The following is a 17,910-nucleotide window of genomic DNA, read 5'->3' on the forward strand; positions in this document are numbered from 1 at the left end:
GATAGACCCACGGAGTGATTAGAGTTGAAAGGGACCTTAAAGCTCATTCCCACCCCTGCCATGGCAGGGACACCTCCCACTGTCTCCCAGCCCCAATGTCCAGCCTGGCCTTGGGCACTGCCAGGGATCCAGGGGCAGCCCCAGCTGCTCTGGGCACCCTGTGCCAGGGCCTGCCCACCCTCCCAGGGAACAATTCCTGCCCAATATCTAAGCTGAACTTACTCTCTTTGCTTACTAATTGCTCCCCCCAGCTCCTGTCGTTACAGACAAGGCAGTGCTGGAGCTTGTCCCTGTTCTTGTCACACTGAAGGTGCACACCAAGCCCAGCTTCCCCTCGGATTTTTCCATCAGACCCACAGATCCCATCAGAGCCCCTGAAGCAGGCACAGCCTCCCTGGTACGGAATTGCCTCATCCAGGGAAGGAAAGAGCCCTGCTGGGAAGACAGCCCTGCACTGCTTCAGCAATTCTGGCAAAGTTAAAACTGTGCTTAAACAAGGTCTGTGGCAAATTGGCAGTTTCTAAACAAAAGCTGTCACTTATCTCAGTACAGCTTTGGCTCTGGCATCCCCAGCGTTTTCTGTTCTCCTTCCCAGTTCGAAATCTCAAATCCAGTCAGGAGGATTCTTCTCCAGGGTGGGAGATGAACAAAAAAACCCCAAAAAGAACCCCCAAAAACCTTCCCTTGAAAACATGCACCCTTCAACCCCCAAGTTAAACACACACACCGAGACAGGGACTGGGTTACGTTTGCCTCTCCCCATCTGCCAGAGGAGCCCTGAGCTGCTGCCAGAGCATCCCCACAGCACTGTCACCACGTCCCTGCTCTTCCCAGACTCGCTCTTCCTGTGTCCACTAGAAACCAGCTGTGCCTCTGGCAGGACAGGACACCCTCGCTCCCAGTACTGAAATACAATCCAAGGGGAAATAATGAATTGCAAGAAAGAGAGAGCCCTTCATATTTCAAGGCCAGGTTGGACGGGGCTTGGAGCAACCTGGGACAGTGAAAGGTGCCCCTGCCCATGGCAGGGGTGGGATGGGATGGGCCCAAACCATTCTGGGATTCTGTTTCAACCTCTCTGCAAAGGCACAGGAGAAATATCTGTGCAGGTGGGGAAGCCCTGGGAGCAGGACCGTGCACCCCAAAACACGAGGATCAGGGATGGGGTGTGACCCTGGATTAAGGGACACAGGTGTGAAGGTCTCCCCTTGCCATTTGTTCCCCCAAACATATTATTTCCTGCACTCCCTGCCCCCTGCCAACCTTTTCTTCCAGACCCTGCTTCCCATGTCCTGGGAAATGGGATACAGCCCATGGGAAAAACTGGGAGCAGGATGGGGAGGGGAAGGAGAACAGGAGCTTCCCAAGGGCAAAGACAGAAGCAAAGCAGAAAGCCCGACTGGCATGGAGGAGATGAACCTCAGTGAGAGTGTCCAGGCTCTGCAGCACACGGGCATGTCCCTGCCACTCCTGGAGCATCCTCCTGCACCCTGGAGTGGGCTCTGCCAGCAGCAGCGGTGGAGGGGCTGCAGAGCAGGGGAGAGCAGGGGGTGCAGGGACTGTACTTGAGACCTCACAGCTCTGCAAGCTGGACCTGGCCATGGCAAGGCTCTTCACAGGATCCCAGAATGGGTTTTGGGTTGGAAGGGACCTTAAAGCTCATCTCCTTCCAAACACCTGCCACAGAGAGGGACACCTCCCATTGTCCCAGGCTGCTCCAAGCCCCAATGTCCAGCCTGGCCTTGGGCACTGCCAGGGATCCAGGGGCAGCCCCAGCTGCTCTGGGCACCCTGTGCCAGGGCCTCACCACCCTCCCAGGGAACAATTCCTGCCCAAGATCCCATCCAGCCCTGCCCTCTGGCACTGGGAAGCCATTCCCTGGCTCCTGGCCCTCCAGGCCTTGTCCCCAGTCCCTCTGCAGCTCTCCTGGAGCCCCTTTAGGCCCTGCAAGGGGCTCGGAGCTCTCCCTGGAGCCTTCTCCTCTCCAGGTGAGCACCCCCAGCTCTCCTTTGGCTTCCTTTGATAATGGCTAAACAACAACATTTACTGTGAAACAAACGGTCACACCAATGGGCTGGCAAGCGAACTCTTCTGCTTTGCCTTTTTCTGTCATGGTGGCTCTGTGTTTGGCCTGCTTGGTGACAGTTTGCAGGGGCACGCCGCAACAACACGCAGCCCGGATCCCAAACTCGAATGGCAAGTGCCAGTTCTAAATACCAAGCCCCATATTGCACACCTCATGTCTGCCTTTCATCATCCATCAAAATAGCAAGCGGAGCCCAGCACTCCCACTTCAGCATAAGCAAAACATGTGGGAACTCGAGGCAGTGAGTAGGAAAACGTGATACAGCCTTGCTAATAAAAGCTCCTGCTTTCCTCACTACGGAGAACAGTTGCAAATGGGTTTCTGCAGCCTGGGACTCGACTGCTGACAGCACGGTGACACAAACGCTGTGCTTGGCTCTTCCCAGCCCTGCAGCCGTGGTGTCCCTGCAAACCACCCGGCTCCAGGGGCAGAGGGGAGCCCAGCACCATCCTGCTGCTCCAGACCGTGCCCATCCCGCTCGGAGCTTCCCAACCCCGGGCTGCCTGCGCACTCAAAATAATTAAACCTTCAAACAGCTCCCCCACAGCACCAATTAAAGAGACAACCCCAGCTTCCAGAGAATTTATGACTCTCAGTGCTGTTGCCACAGGTATCCACGTTTGTGCGTTGTTTAAAGCGGGTTTCAAAGGGGATCCGGGCTCGCCTCCCTCCAGGGAGAATCCATTTGCTTTGTTCACCAGACTATAACTTAAAATTTGTTACATGCACCAGCTTGTAACCCTTTGAAAAACTCCCTCCTTCACCAGCTTCAAATGGACTCGATGAACTTCCCCCGATCAAAGCAATTCCCTCACAGGGAGCCTCAGCTCACCAGCAAGGAAGCACCCAACGAATTTTGGGGGCGGGAACCACAGCACGGGCCAGGAGGGGACTCACCCTTCCCAACCCACCCGAGAGCCCAAGCAAAGAGCCCAACCCACTCCAGCACAAAGAAGGAAAAGGCACTTAGTGCTGAATTCGCTTATTTTAAAGGGGAGAACAAGGAAAAACATTAGCAGAGGTTTTCCTTGTTGAGAGCAGAATAATTTGTCAGCAGGAGACCCCTGGGCTCCCGTCCCAACCGGACGCAGTCCTGGCACCCCACACCATTCGGGATGGGAGGGGACATGGCTGCACACCCTCCACATTACCCACAGGTGGAAGTGCTGCTCGTGCGCTGCTCCAGGAGATGTTTCACCTCGCACTGCCACGTGCCTTGGGTTTATCTCCCTGCTCTGCGGAGCCCAAACCCCTTTGCTGGAGCAAAGGTGCAGCCGGCACACACCAAGCCTGCAGAAAACTCAGCAGCCACGAGGCCACAGCACAACTCTGCTGCCTGCGGCCACTCCCACTGCCTTGATGTCAATTAAAATGGTCATTTCCATGTGAAATTCAGCCCCAGTGGTTTCCTGCTCGAGGCAGGGCTCGGTGAGGCGCTGGGAGGGAGCTTGCTGCAGCTCAGATTAGTCATTTGTGAACTGTGATACGACGGGGGACGCGCTTCGAGATGTTTTGCTGCTGCAAGTAACAAACACTTTTTGGGGAGGGGATGGTGAAACCCTCTGAGGAGCAGGACCACAGGCACAGGCTGAGCATCCTGGCTAAAATAACACCCTGGCAGCAAACAGCCCATGCTGGAAAACACTGGTTGCTGCTCCCTGCCCCAGGAAGACCAACTTCCCGCGGTGACCTATATGTGCTATAAATGCTGCAGCCACGGCCTGGGTGACGTCAGCTCCATCCTTGTGGCAATTGTTGGGTCTCTCCTTGCCAAGAAAAGGCAAAGCGGAGGTGCTGGATTGTCCATGCAGCGGGGGAGCGAAGCCAGTTCCTCCCCGGAGCATTTGAGGACAGAAATGAGGGAAACGGTGGCAGGGCTTAAAATAAAAGCAGGAGGCAAAGAGGAAAGCAAAGGGATCTCAACGCTGGAGGGTTTGCATGAACACTTTAAATTTTTCTGGCCTCGGGGAGAAAAAGGGGTTCCCGTGGTAAAGGGGCCACAGCTTGGCCAGGGCAGTTATTAGAAACATGGAATTGCTAAGGTTGGAAAAGATCTTTGAGTGTTCAAGTCCGACTGTCAGCCCAGCACCATGTTCACCACTAAAGCACGTCCTCAAGTGCCACATCAACACCTGCTCTGAACACTTCCAGGGATGGTGATTCCATCACTGCCCTGGGCAGCCTGTGCCAGTGGTTCACAACACTTCTGGGTACAGAAATTTTGAATTTGAAAAGGATTTGAATTTGGGACAATTTTACCATTGGGATTCCCTGTTTCAAATGGCTCTGCTCCTTTATTTGCCAGCTGGACTTTGGAAGCAAGAATCTCATTTTGGCCTGGACTGATCAGTCAGTGCTTTGCTCCCTTCCCTCCTAGCCTCCTCACTTCCCTGGGGAGGAAAGAGCCTGGAGGTAACAGCTCCTCTGGAGGGGAAGAAGAATAAAAGCTGCACACTGTCCCAGTATTTCCACAAGGAGATGGGAAGAGGGGGATCACGAATTCCCATGTCCAACCCAACTACACCAACCCAGGGAGGGGTTCCCATCCTGGGTGGACAGAAGGATAGAACACCAATATTTCTGGCACACGAGACAAGAGCAGTTTGTTATCCTGAGGTGACCACAAGAAGCCCAAATAAAGAGATCCTGGCACTGTGGTGCACAGCACCGAGCTAAGACTCAGACAAATCAGGGTTTGCTTCTCCTTTGCAGGCAGAGGGGAAATGCTGCACTGCCTTCAGTGCTGGTCCAGGCCCCGGACTGAGAAGTGCTTGGAACACACGTGGCATATTAAAGATGATGCCCAGGCCTTCCTGCGTGGCAAGATTTAGGGTGACCACCTCCAGGTGCAGGTTATGGTATGGCTGTGAGGTGCTCCGCTCCCCCAGTAAGTCCAGATCCCCAAATCCAAGGACCATCTGCTCTCCACCCTCTGACCACATCAGGGTTAATGATGGTTCCACTTCAAATCAAAGTTTGAGCTGGATGGCTGCCTCTGTCTTGGGGGATGAACAACCCTGGGGGTTGAACTACCTTGGGGGATGACCAAAGCCAGGCTGGCCGGGGTTTGGAGCACCCTGGGATAGTGGAAGGTGTCCCTGCCCATGGCAGGTGGTGGAAAAAGATGAACTTTAAGGTCCCTTCCAACCCAAAGCGCTCCATGACTACAATTCTAACTAGTACCTGATTGCACCCTGCTGTCAGTCAGTGTATAAAGCTAAACCAACACCAACAAACTGTGAGAACAACCCCTTGCCATGTTCTAGGACCTTGTTTAGACACCCTGGATCCTTCTAGCAGGCAGAGCACAGCCCTGCGCATGGCACAGCTCGCTGATGTCTTACTGCAGTTATCCACCCCTCCAGCAAAAAGCCAAAGATTCAGGAGCAGGGAGAAGTCCCAAAGCTGAGTCTCAGATGAAATTTGTCCCCTGATCTCCAGGTGAGGCCAAAGGGATGACCAAGGGATAACTGTGCTGCTGGAGCAAAGCTCCTGCCCCACACCCAGCCCTGAGCTGCATTCCCAAGCCAGGATGGCCATGGCAGGATGAGGGAGCCTCTGCAGCGTCCGAGGCTGGGACAGCAGGGGTTGTGCAAGGTCCCTCAGTGCAGTTGTATAACACCAGTGCTCTGTTTTCATGAACTGCTCCCAGTCAGGCTCAGAGAGCAGCAGCCCAGAGGAAGGGTGGTGTCAATGTTACCTTTCACTCACCCGAAAGAAAAGAAGGGCTGGGGGAAGAATCAAAGATTCGGTGTCGTGTGGGCCGCAGGGGGGTCCGGCTGAGCCGCAGGGCCCCGCTCCAGCCCCTGCTCCTGGCCAGCACCACGGACCCGGCAGCCAAGGCAGGCTCTGAGCAGGAAATGGATTAATGGGAGCTCCTGCACTGCTCCTCTCTCCCCAGCGTGTAGCACGTCTTTTGTGGATTATTTTAACAGCACAAGGAACACTCTCTGCAGAGATCAGCTTCCATCTGGGTTAACCCGAACATTTTCTCCCCTCCAGTTTCCTCCAGCGCCCACTCAACAGCTTCCCTCCCTGCAAAAGTGTTTGCTCCAAACCATCCTGACATGCAGCTGAACAGCTCAGTCTGAGAGCATCACGTTTCCCTGGTCCAGAGGGCAGGAGCAGGGCAGGGCAGACTGCCCATCCCGCTGCTGCAGCTTCCCCAGTGCCCCACTGGGGCATCAAAGCTGCTCTCCAGAAATCCCAGCCCAGTCTCTGGGATGCCTCCCAGTGTCACAGCACAGCCAGGAGTTTCCCTGCACAGCTGGATCCAGCCCAGGGTAGGGAAGGTCGAGTTTGAACCATTCACAAAGTGTTCAGCAAGAAGGGCAGAGGAGCTGAACTTCCCTCACGTCAGGTGCTGTGCGAGCCCTGCACAGAGCAGCTTCCCTGGGCATTCCAATCCTGGCACAGCACTGCCCAGGAATTCTCCACCTGAGCCTCAAACCAACCAGCACATTTTCAGTCTCCAACTGCAGCCACATCTCCAGCCCACTCCTCCCCACCACCCTGCTCCCAAAGGCCTTGGATGTCAGCATCCGTGGTCCCCTCTTGGCACCCTGGAGGGCTTTGCAGATCCCTTTGGGAATGCTGAGATCCCATCCAACAGCAGGGAGCTGCTGGAGGGGCTGCATGGAGCACACCCCCAAACTGCACCAGGAACAAGCCACCACCACCCCTCTTCAGAGGGGAACAGCAGAAGTCTTCCAGGGCAGTGCAGACAAATCTAAGCAGCTTATAGAGAACAGCCCTGTCTGCTCCCAGGCTCCTGGAGCAGTGGGACAACAACCTCCAGCTCGGGCAGCAACTTCTTAATGGGAGCCAGATCAGCTTTGCCCACCCAGAGACACGTGGAGCAACACAGAAACCATGCAGAGAAACAGCAGCAGAGCACCACCAGAAAAACACATCACCAAAGCACAGAACCCCCTCTGCTACGGCATCTCTGGAACCAAACACAGAGTTATTGCAAGAAACATTATGGTATAAGGGGGAAAAAAAAAGATGACAGTACCTGATCCTCCAAACTGAGTGCTCGCAAGGGTCGTGGGTCTGTTTTTTCCATTAGCCACTGGCAAGGGAAACATCTAGAAAAACAAGGAGATGAGAGAGAAGGGAAGAGAAAAGAGATTTCAGTGTGTTGGTTTTACTGTGCTGCTGCAAAGGGGTCACACTGGGGGAGGGGAGGGGGAGAGCAGCCCTTTATTGATGCAAAAAACTTTCCTGGTGTCCCTGCTCCATCACGCAGGAGGGGCGGGAGGGAGGCACAGCCCTGCTCTGACACACACATCCCCACCTGCACAGCCCCTGGCTCCTCAGGGCAGCTGGAAACCAGCCAAGGAGCATCCCTGCTGCGGTCCAAACCAACAGTTTCATCCCCAAATTGCTCACCCCAGGTACAGGTGAGCCCTGGGGAAAGGCCGACTCCATTCATAAACAGCCAGCAGGATAATGACGGCAAAGCTCCTTTTATCCCTCACTCTCCCAGCTCCCACAGGAGTCCTGGTCCCATCCCACACCTCCAGCCACGTGCAGGGCCTGGGCAGGACAAGGGCTGCCCGTGTGTCCAGCTGGCACGGGCAGGGAGGGCTTGGGGATGACCCCCAGCCTCATGGAGCAGCTCCCACCCCGCTGCTTTGGGGGCTGCAGCAGCACCAGGACCTGACACAGCCCTGAGGCCTGGGGGGAGAAGCTGCTCCAAGGGCAAAGGCAGTTACTCATGATTTAAAAAATTAATGTATTTCACAGAATCGGTTGCTCTGGGGACTTGTTTGCTCTGTCGCTGCAGCTTCATTATCACAACTGAGCCTCTCCTGCCAGGAGCTTCCTCAAAAATACTGCACACCTCGTCACCTAACCTGTATAAATATTTTTAATAAAAGTTGGGAGAGTTTCAGAGGCTGCTATTTAATAATTTACATGCACCTGCGTGCAGCAGAAAAGAAAACTAATTCTCCTCCACACAAATGGAGCTCCAGCCAATAAAACAACTGGTGGGAAAACGCTCAGTGAATTAACATTTTAATATCCTTTTTCTACTCAAGATACTTTCACCACCAAGTCATTTGAATTTTTATTATTTTTAGCTTTGTAATGTCTGAGTAACTTAAAAGTTTAATGCTTTGAAGATTAAACAATGTAATGGCACAAGAGCCTACAGAAAGGCAGCGTTTCATGCCCTGACATAGCTGATGTCTGGCCGTGGTCAGAAACATTCCTTTGTACAGAACTGTCTGCCCAGCTTTGTTTTCACAAATGCTGGGGAGGAAAAAAAAAAACAAAACAACAACAAAAACCAGTTAAATGTGGTAGAGATGCAAAGAGAGCAGTTAAGGAACCAAGTGCCATTCATAAAGAGCACAAATTTGGGATGGTGTACGTGCGTGCGCGGGGTGTAGATGTTTTATACACGGATTTAAATGAAGGTGTGAACAGTGTTTAGTGCTCACCCCAGCTGCCTGCACACACCTGCCCTCACCTGCCTGCCCACAGCCCCCTGGCATGTGCCCTGAGGCTGCTGCTCACCCCAGGGGCTCCCAAGGTGTTTGGGGTGGCCCAGCAGCCCCACCATCGGATGAGCTTTGTTTCCTCAGGAAGTTGGGCTAGAAAATACAAACAAACCCCAAAGATTGCAGCTCCCGCTCCTCTGCACCGCTGCAGGCCAGCGGGGGTTCTGCAAACGTCTCCAGAAGTGCTGAAATTGGAACTGAGGTGGCTGATCCCACCCTGGCCCTGCTCACTCCCTCTTGTTCAGGTAGGGAAGCAGATTAAGATTAAACTCCCAAGGGGCAGGTCTGTGTGTGTGAGCAGGGGGGAAGGGATGCACCATGAACAGACCGGCAGGGAGCACACACACACACACAAAAAACAAACAAAAAATTAAAACAACCGCACTGCCGGCTCTTTTCAGGAGCGTTTCTGCTCAGCACTTGCTGAGGCTGAAAAACCCAAGGTTTGAGCAGCAAACATGAGTGGAGAAAATGAACAGCCTTGTTCCATTGTGCACCCAGCACCTTCTGCTTCTGCAGAACAGGAGGAGTGTCCCCCCCAGGGCAGCGATGCCCAGCACCCCCAAAACACCCCCACACCCCTCTCAGCCCCGGGAACCCCTCCCCTCCTCCACCTGCTTGGAGAGAGATTTCGAGGCTGATGCAACACCTTCCTGCTCTCCCTCCCCAGGGGATTTAGGAGTCATGGACCCCTTCCTGCAGCAGGGCAAGTGGGGATGCTAAAGCACAGAATCCTGGAATATCCTGAGCTGGAAGGGACCCTCAGGGATGATCAGTGCAGCCCCTGGCCCTGCACAGACACCCCAACAACCCCAGCCTGGGCATCCCTGAGAGCGCTGTCCAAACGCTCCTGCAGCTCTGGCAGCCTCGGGGCCGGGCCCATTCCCTGGGGAGCCTGGGCAGTGCCCAGCAGCCTCGGGGGGAAGAACCTTTCCCTGAGCTCCATGCCCAGCCCTGACACAACCACATGCTGTCAAAGAAGGGTGATGGAGAGGGGGGAACCCCGGGTTACCCCTCCACACTTATGACTTGCCAACCCCAGGAGGTGTTTTGGGCTTTTTTCTTGCTCCCAGCCTCTTTTTCCACTGAGGTGTGGGCTGAGGCTGCCCCGAGGAGCCTGGCACAAGTCATACGTGAAGTGCCTTCGCTGGCGTGTGTCGCTCACAGGCAAAGTTCATCCACCCACTGCAAATTTCCTTTCTGCTTTTAAATGCTGCTTTAAAAATAAACTGGGGGGAGGGAGGAGATGAACCGGAGCTGGCACCTACCGAGGGACCCAGGCATTGAGGAGGGACCCAGGCATGAGCTCTCAAGGGTTGTAATTGGGTCATTACTTGGCCTTTGTTAGATTTGAATAATGTAGATTTAAACGGTTATGTAAAATCCCCCACCTTAAATCGCTGTATTTGGTTTTTCAAGTCCTACCTCCAGCCTCCCTGAGAGCTGATGACTTCTGCATTCCCTCCTAGCTCGATTTCCACCCCTCCCAAAGAATTTATTCTCCCTCTGTTTCTCCCAGGGTAAAAGAGGCAAATCCAGAGCACGGGAAGACCCAAACGCCTGCACGCTCCCCTGAGGAGGTTATAGCCAAGAGACCCCACACTTCATACAGCAAACTCCTAAGGAAGAAAGGGAATTTGCCAGAAACAGGGAACATCAAGCAGCATTTCATTGATTGTGCACATCTAGAAGTGCATCGCTTCTCAAATGAAATCAGTGCTCACTCTCTCCCCTCTCCCACCTGATGAACTCCAGGCTGAACCAACCTCAGGCCTGAACTCTAAACCTGAAATCTTACTTTGCAGCATGGAAACTATCCAGCTGTTAATTCGGGGAGAAGAGGGAATTTGACTCAAAATACATTGCCAGCAGGACATTTTATACATGCTCACTTAAGACAGACCTTCCTGACTACAGCCCCAAACGCCCACTGCGGTGTGAAGTCAAACTTTAAACTGTACAACTGCTTCACTCTGAGCAAAACTCAGAGTTTTATCACGGAAATGCAGGCGCTGTGGGCCTTGGCCGGAGCAGGGCACAGCTTCAGCATCCTCCAGCAGAGCAGCAGGAGCTGCTCCAGCCCTGCCTGCTGCCAGCAGTTCGGCTCCCACCCCCGGATCCGGGGCTGGGGCCGCGGCGCAGCGGGAGCAGCAGGTCCCGTGTGACTGCTCAAGCCCCTGCCCACCCTGCGGCGAGCCAGAAAGCCCCTCTGCCAGGCAGCTCCCCGCAGCATATGGTTAATACTCTGCTAATAATCATGGCTGTTAACAGCACCTCGCTCCTGCCAGAGCCCCGGCTGGCACTGGCACGCGCCCGCTCCCGGCTCGGCTGGCACTCGGCGGCACCGACACACCCGGGGCTGCTCCGCTCCCCTGTCCCCTGCCCAGGGTGTCCCTGTCCCTCAGAGCAGCTCAGCCCAGCCAGGACACCTGTGTGGCACCTTCCCACTGCACACCAACACTGGCACAGGCGAGACACTGCCTGGGGTAACCAGTAACCACAAAATGTCTGAGAATCCTGGAATATCCTGAGCTGGAAGGGACCCTCAGGGATAATCAGTGCAGCCCCTGGCCCTGCACAGACACCCCAACAACCCCAGCCTGGGCATCCCTGAGAGCGCTGTCCAAACGCTCCTGCAGCTCTGGCAGCCTCGGGGCCGGGCCCATTCCCTGGGGAGCCTGGGCAGTGCCCAGCAGCCTCGGGGGGAAGAACCTTTCCCTGAGCTCCAGGTCCTTGTGATTGAGCATCTCCCGACAGCACAGGCCAAGGGCAGCTGCCCCCATACACAGCCTGTGCCCATCAGGCTGAGCTGCAAAGCCTGGCAGCCACCAAAGCCCAGCTAATCAATAGGCTGAGCTGCCCACTCGGGTCTATAGGCAGGATGCTTTCTCGAAAGCTCCTCTCCAGATCTGCCAGCCCATCTGGGCCTGCTGCCAGGCAGCAGTGGTGAAGGCAAGCTTACAAATTACCTGCACTTTGGGGCAATTAGAAAAGGCAATTTATTTGGGGGTAGAGGTAAGTGTGCTGCCATGCACACCCCAAAGCATCACTGGGCCTTTCCTTTGACTCCTGCTCACTTACAGATTCTTTCGATTTCTGCCCTTTTTGGCAAATTACAGTGGCACAAAGCTTTTGGTGAGTGCTTTGGAGCTCAACATCTACCCAATGGATTTATTTACTAAAGAGGGGATGAGATGAGTCTCTTCTTTCAGGACTGCAGGCCCAGTTTGCAGCATCTCGCACAACTCTGTCACTGACTGACCCCAGGACCTCATGGCAGGCCATGCCATCCCCTTAGGGCCTTAAAATTCCTTCCCTGCACAGCCAAACCCAGTGCAGGACTGGACCACAGACTGCTGGGGCTGAACACATTTTCCCTAGAAAAAAAGAATCAAAACACTGATCTGAAGCAAACGCTTCCAGCTGCTCTGAGTATCTCTACTTTTCCCTCCCCTCTACTCTCCTGGAGAGGATTACCGAACCAATGCTCCACTCCTGTTTATTCAAAGAAAAATATAAATACACTTGAAAGAGCAAGCTTTGTGGTCAAAAATCCTGTATCCCAAGGACACAGGGAGAGCAAGCCACGGAGCGCCTCCTCAACAGACCCATCTCCTGTCTAGGAAGCTTTTCCATTTCAGCTCCTCATCCTGGAGATGTTAATATTCCCTTTATGCACAGCGAGGAGATGGGTGTGCAGGGATGAGGGTTTGTGAAACAGAGCTGGCTCCGGTCCAGGCTGCGCCGGAGCCCATCGGCCAGCGGATGCTGGAGGGAACGTCCTCGAGTCATTTGCTGGCAAATGACATTTGCAGGCCCTGATGCTGTGAGCAGCTACCCCCAGCACCTCTACACCAGCCTTGGAGGAGCACAGGATGAGTTCTGGTCCTTCCCAGAATCATACCAGTGGAAAAGCATTGAATCCTAACCCAAATTGAACCTTTTTGGTGTGGATTCACCTCCAGGGACAGAAACATTTGTGTACAGAGGGACCAGGTCAGGACTCCTGCAGGGAATACAGCTCTAGGCATGCAAATGAGGATGGGTGGTTAAATTGGAAAAGAAGGCCTTGGGGGTTTTTTAAAGCTCTAAATGGGGAGTGGGATTTGATTTTTTTTTTCAAGGAGGAGAAAAAACGAAGCGGGAGCTGCTGCAGCTGCCATCAGGGAGCAGATTCTGGGTTACTGACCCAAAGTGCAGTTGATGGAAAGCCCCAGGGCTCCTGCCAACCTGCAGGACCTCTGAGAGGGACAAATAACCACAGCAAGCCCTGAGCAGATTCGAGGTTTTACAGGGATACCACCACTGCAGTCCCTGTACCCACTGTAACGCGTTCTACTGGAAAGGCCCATCACCAGCAACGTAACGGAACCAGCCTCCCAAGAGAAGTGTGAAACTGGGAGAACTGGGCCTCTCCTGCAGGAGAGCTGCTCTGGGGGGCTGAGAGACCTCCCTCCCCCGTGCACCTCTGCAGCACAGAGCCCTGCCAGGACAGGTACAACCCCCAGCTGCAGCAAAGGTTTATTTCCCAGGGCTGAACCTCAGCGTGCGGAGGCAGAAAAGCAGATGAGCCTCAGCACACCCAGAGGTGCCACGGCCACCAGGACAGCAGGTGACCCTAGCTCTGCCCTGCCACCACTTTTTGTCCCTTCTCCTCCAAGGAGCAGGAACATCAGCCCAGCAGGGTGATGTGGGCTGGGTGACCCGGGCTGGGGTGACTCTCTCGGCCATTCCCCCTGCTGGAGCTGTTGTTTCTATCTCTGCAGCACGTTTGCTTATCTCGACAGCAAGACACACGCTCCGAGGGCCGTGAGGGTGCAGCACACAACAGAGGAACCCCACAGACAGTTATTTGCCTTTGAACACCAGCTCTGCCCTCCATGAGTCACCTGCCAAGGAGAGGCGGCACCGCTGGCAGTGCCACGGTGGGATGTGCCAGGGACTAACCCCGCTCTGCTGTGACTAAAGGGACTTCTCCTCCCTCCGAGCTGTGCACACCCTTTCGGGGGGAACTCTTAGGTCCTGTTTCTTTGAAAATAAACAGCTCCTAAATGCAGCTCAAGGTTTCCAGGATACAGAAGAGCAGAGCATGGGGAGCACAAGTGTCGAACTCCTGCAAAAATAATGTGCTGGAGAGCTTGGACACATTTCAAACTGTGACAAAATAACCTGTGGGAGCAAAAGTTTAATAGTCTGGATCGAGGGAGAGGAAAAAAGCTTGATTAATCAGCTACTGAAGTTACATCTCTGCATGGCTGCAGAAACAGTCACCCAGCGAGCATTTAAACAGAGAATACACAACTCTGTTAATTCCCCCAAAATTTCCCATCCAGAAAAGAAACCTCTCTGTCCTCCCTGCGAGGGAACAACACACGTCTGAGGGGAAGAGGGGGAGAGGAGGGGCAGAGGCTTTGCTTTAACTTGAAAATAAACAAGTTGCAGCACATGTGCACGCACACAAACACGGCACATCTGAAACCCATCATGTCCAATTTACGGGCTCACATTTCCTCCCCTGTGCAGCTCCCAGCCCCGGGGCTGCGCAGCCCCCCGGCCGCGCTCGCTCACCATACTGAAGTCCAGCAGGTCACTGAGCTCTTTGTCTGTCCCAACTGCAGCCATTCTCTGCTGCTGCTGATTCATATTCCCACAGACTCAACAGTGGCAGTCCTGGAGAAAGCGAGGGGGAGGGGAGAGAGATATTTTAATGACTACAGCAAACTACCCACCCCATTGATGAATATTTGAAAAAGACAGAGCGGAGAGGCGAGAAAAGAAAAACCCTGAGCGCGTCTGCAGCGTCCAACTCCGGGGCCAGAGCACAGTCGGAGTCCTCACACAGCACCCAGTGGCAGGAACAAGCGCTCCATTGACCAGACACACTTGTATGTTAGTTTTTTGCTGCCAATTCCACTAGTTCGGGCCAATTCTGTTCCTGGCGTGTGGCGAATGAAGGGGGGGAAAGGGGAAAAAAAAAAAAAAAAAGGGAAAAAAAAAAAGAGTCAACTCATTTATCAAAGGGTTCAGGCAAGTTATCACTCAGGCGCTTGTCTGGCTCGGCTCGCCCCCTCGCCTTCCCCCACGCTTGCTCCCCGCAGGAGGCTCTCTTGTCCTTGCTGAGTTTTGTTTAAAAAAAAAAAAAAAAAGTGAAAAAAAAATAAAAAGTCTGATGTTACAGCTCTTTCCTTCGGGTCGCCGAGCACCTGCAGCTGCTTTTTCAGGGGCTGTGTTTGGGGATGCCCAGCCAGGCTGTGCTCAGTGAGAACTGAACCTCTCCACTCCCAAAAGGGACTGGAAACAAAAAAATTTTGTTTTCGGAGTGTTTTTGCAAAAATAAAGCCCTCCAGGCAACCTTGCAAGATAGGTAAATATTATTCTTCCTAATTTTGCAGATTATTTTTTTTCAAAAGGGAGATTGATCTTTTTGGCCAGCTTGCTATGATAGAAAAATATTTCTTTGGGAGGGAAGAAGAGAGGCCTGGGATGAGATAAAAGATTCCTTTTTTTTTTTCAGCCTTTTTTTTTTTTAAGGAACTCATTCATGGTTACAAAGGGCAGCTGGCCAATAAATTTAACTCATTAATCATAAGGTTAAAAAAAAAAAGAGTAAAAAAAAAAAGAAAACTCCACATGATCCAAAGTGTTTGTAGGCTCAGCCACTACATTTCAATGAAGTTTCATAAAAAAAGGCTGAAATCAGCCCAGCGTGTAAAAAGCCTTCACCACTATAAAAAACAGCCAGGGAATTTTTTTTTTTTTTTCCTTCTTTTCATTTTCTTTGAAAAGCCTTTTTCAAAGTGTCATCAGTGCATCTGGTCAGTGTTTTTAAAGCCACTTTCCCAACCTTCTGCCCCGGTGCCTCAAGTGTGGCTGGGGGAGAAGAAACCCCGGAGAACCCGTGGAAGGAGGGAGGGGGGCACATCACTTCCCAGCCCCTCCAAACCCTGCACCCCCGAGGCACCCGGGGACAACGTGAACAAAACCCGTGGCCGCCCCAAAGCCAGGCTGGGGGGGGGGTTATTTTTATTTATTCCGCGCACACTTTCTGACCCCAAAGCAGCCCGCGGGGCCGGGGCGCAGGGCCGGGTCCCCCTCCCAGATGTCCCCGTGCCCCCGGGGTCCCTCCCCGGCCCGGACAAAGGCTCGGCGGCCCCGGGACAGGCGCGGGCCGGGAGTGGGGGTGAAGTTGTTCGCTGCCCCCCACTCGCGACCCCCGCGCCGTAGGGACGGGGTCCCGGCGGGCAGCACCCAGCCCCCGCCCGGACCGGACCGGAGAGCGCAGGGGGGCGAAGCGGCCCCCACGGGCCCCCTCCCAGCCGCGGGGCGAAGCCGAAGCAGCCACCCCCGCGCTGGGTCCCGCGGCTCCCGCAGTCCCCCGAGCCGGGAAGGGGCTCAGGGACCCCGGGGGGGCTGCGGCGGGCCGGGGGCGGCCGGCGGGCTGCGCTCGGCTGAAGTTCGCAGCAGGACCGAGCGCGGGCCCCCCTCCCCGGCGGGGACCCGCGCACCCCCTCGCAGCCGCCCCACACGCCCCCCGAGCCCGCCCCGCCGCTGCCGCCCCCCCTTTCCCCGGCCCCGGCAAACTTTGCCGAGGGGACAATAGCGCCGAGCCCGTCCCGTCCCGCTCCGCGCCCGCAGCCGCGGGCGCACCGAGCGAGGGGGCCGCGCTCCGAGCCCCGGCACCCCCAGCTCCGGTACCCCCCGCGCCCGCAGCGCCGGGACCCCCGCTCCGCGCAGCCCCGGGGCGGCGCGGCCGGGTTGGCTCGGTTATTATTTTACTATTTATATAGATATATATATTTTTTTTTTTTTTTTTTTTTTTTACCTGTTCCAGGCCCGGCGCGCCCGGGGCAGGGGAAGCGCATGAAGGGTGGCGGGGGTCGCGGCGGGGGCGGGGGCGGCCGCGGCGCCCAGGCCCGGGGGCGGCGGCGGCGCCTATTGTTCTCCGCCGCCGGCGGATACAATGTAGCGAAGCGGCGCGATCGCCCCGCACCGGGCGGCGCGTGCGCCCCGGACCGCCCCGCGGCCCCGCCCCGCGCCGGGCCGGGCCCTAACGCTGCTGCTGCCGCCGCCGGGGCCGCCGCAGCCGCCGCCGCTCCGCCTCCCGCCGCTGTCCCTGCCGCCCGCCCCGCGGCCCCCGCATGGTTCCCCCCGCGGCGGCGGCAGCGACGGCGTCTCCCCCCCGCACCCCCCCCCGCGCCCGCCTCTGCCGCCTCCCCCCGCACGCCCGCCCAACCCGCTGCCGCACGCCCCGCCCCCGCCGTATCCTTCCGCTGCCCGTACGAGCGGCAGGGAGCGGGGGGGATGATGCCGCCCCGCGCGCGCCCCGGGGCACCGGCACACGCGTGGCCGCACCGGGGGCGGCGGGATAGGGCTGCGGCGGAGCGGCGGGGGCGCCGCCGTGGTGGGGACTATGTTTCCTAGCGGAGGGGGACGTTTGCTTGCGGTGCAGCGACGGTGACGACACGGGAGCTCCGCGAGATGGACTGATAAGACAGGGGGGCTCTGACCAATGGAAAGCCTTTGCTGGTCTGATTGGCAGTTGATACGGCCAACCAGAGCGCGGATTGCCGCGGTCCCCGCCCACCGAGCGCGGGGGCGGGGCGGCGGGGACCGGGGGCGGCCGCTGGTTGTCGTCGCCGCCCGCAGCTCTCCCCCCGCGCCGCCGACGGGGCCCCTGGCGGGGCAGGGCGGGCAGGGCCGGGGTCCCCGGGGGTCCCGCCGGAGGAGCATCCGCCCGGCAGCTGCTGCTTGGCAGCCGCCGCCCCCCGGGTGCCTCGCCAAGGGGCCGGAGGGGCCCGGCGGGACCTGCGTGACGGCCGCAGCCCGGCCGCGCCGCCCCCCCGGGAGGCCCCCGGGGCACCTTCCGCGGCGCTGGGGCTGGCGCGCCCCTCGGCTCAGCGCCGGCCCCGGGGCAGGTGGGATCGGGGCAGCCCCGCTGTGGGTTCTGGGGTCACCCGGGAGCGCTGAGGCCTGGACGGGCCTGCGCGGTTGCGACCCGGCCCCGGATGGACCCTGCAGTGCAGCGGGGCTGGGATGGAGAGTCCGTGTGTGACATCCTGGAGTCACCTCGGAGCGGGTTGGGTGAGGAGGGGCCTCAAAGTTCCACCTCTGGCCATGGGCAGGGACACCTCCCACTGTCCCAGGCTGCTCCCAGCCCCAATGTCCAGCCTGGCCTTGGGCACTGCCAGGGATCCAGGGGCAGCCCCAGCTGCTCTGGGCACCCTGTGCCAGGGCCTGCCCACCCTGCCAGGGAACAATTCCTGCCCAAGATCCCATCCAGCCCTGCCCTCTGGCACTGGGAAGCCATTCCCT

The 17,910-nt window shown here is 56.5% G+C and overlaps 1 protein-coding gene across 8 annotated transcripts in view; it reads right to left on the reverse strand.

Moving 5' to 3' along the window:
* Positions 1-16,602, reverse strand: part of TCF3 (transcription factor 3) — an 82,999-nt gene extending 66,397 nt beyond the window's left edge. For all 8 annotated transcript variants that reach the window (XM_082297962.1, XM_082297968.1, XM_082297965.1 and 5 more), the window contains exons 1-3: positions 16,421-16,602; positions 14,167-14,268; positions 7,104-7,176 (exon numbers count right to left, since the gene is read on the reverse strand). In XM_082297962.1, coding sequence (XP_082154088.1) covers positions 7,104-7,176; positions 14,167-14,241 — 148 coding nt within the window. In that variant the 5' untranslated portion in view covers positions 14,242-14,268; positions 16,421-16,602. The remainder of the gene's footprint in view (positions 1-7,103; positions 7,177-14,166; positions 14,269-16,420) is intronic.
* Between the last annotated feature and the right edge of the window lie 1,308 nt (positions 16,603-17,910).

The sequence above is a fragment of the Coloeus monedula genome (assembly GCF_965178545.1).
Source record: "Coloeus monedula genome assembly, chromosome: 27".
In the NCBI taxonomy this organism is placed as follows: domain Eukaryota; kingdom Metazoa; phylum Chordata; class Aves; order Passeriformes; family Corvidae; genus Coloeus; species Coloeus monedula.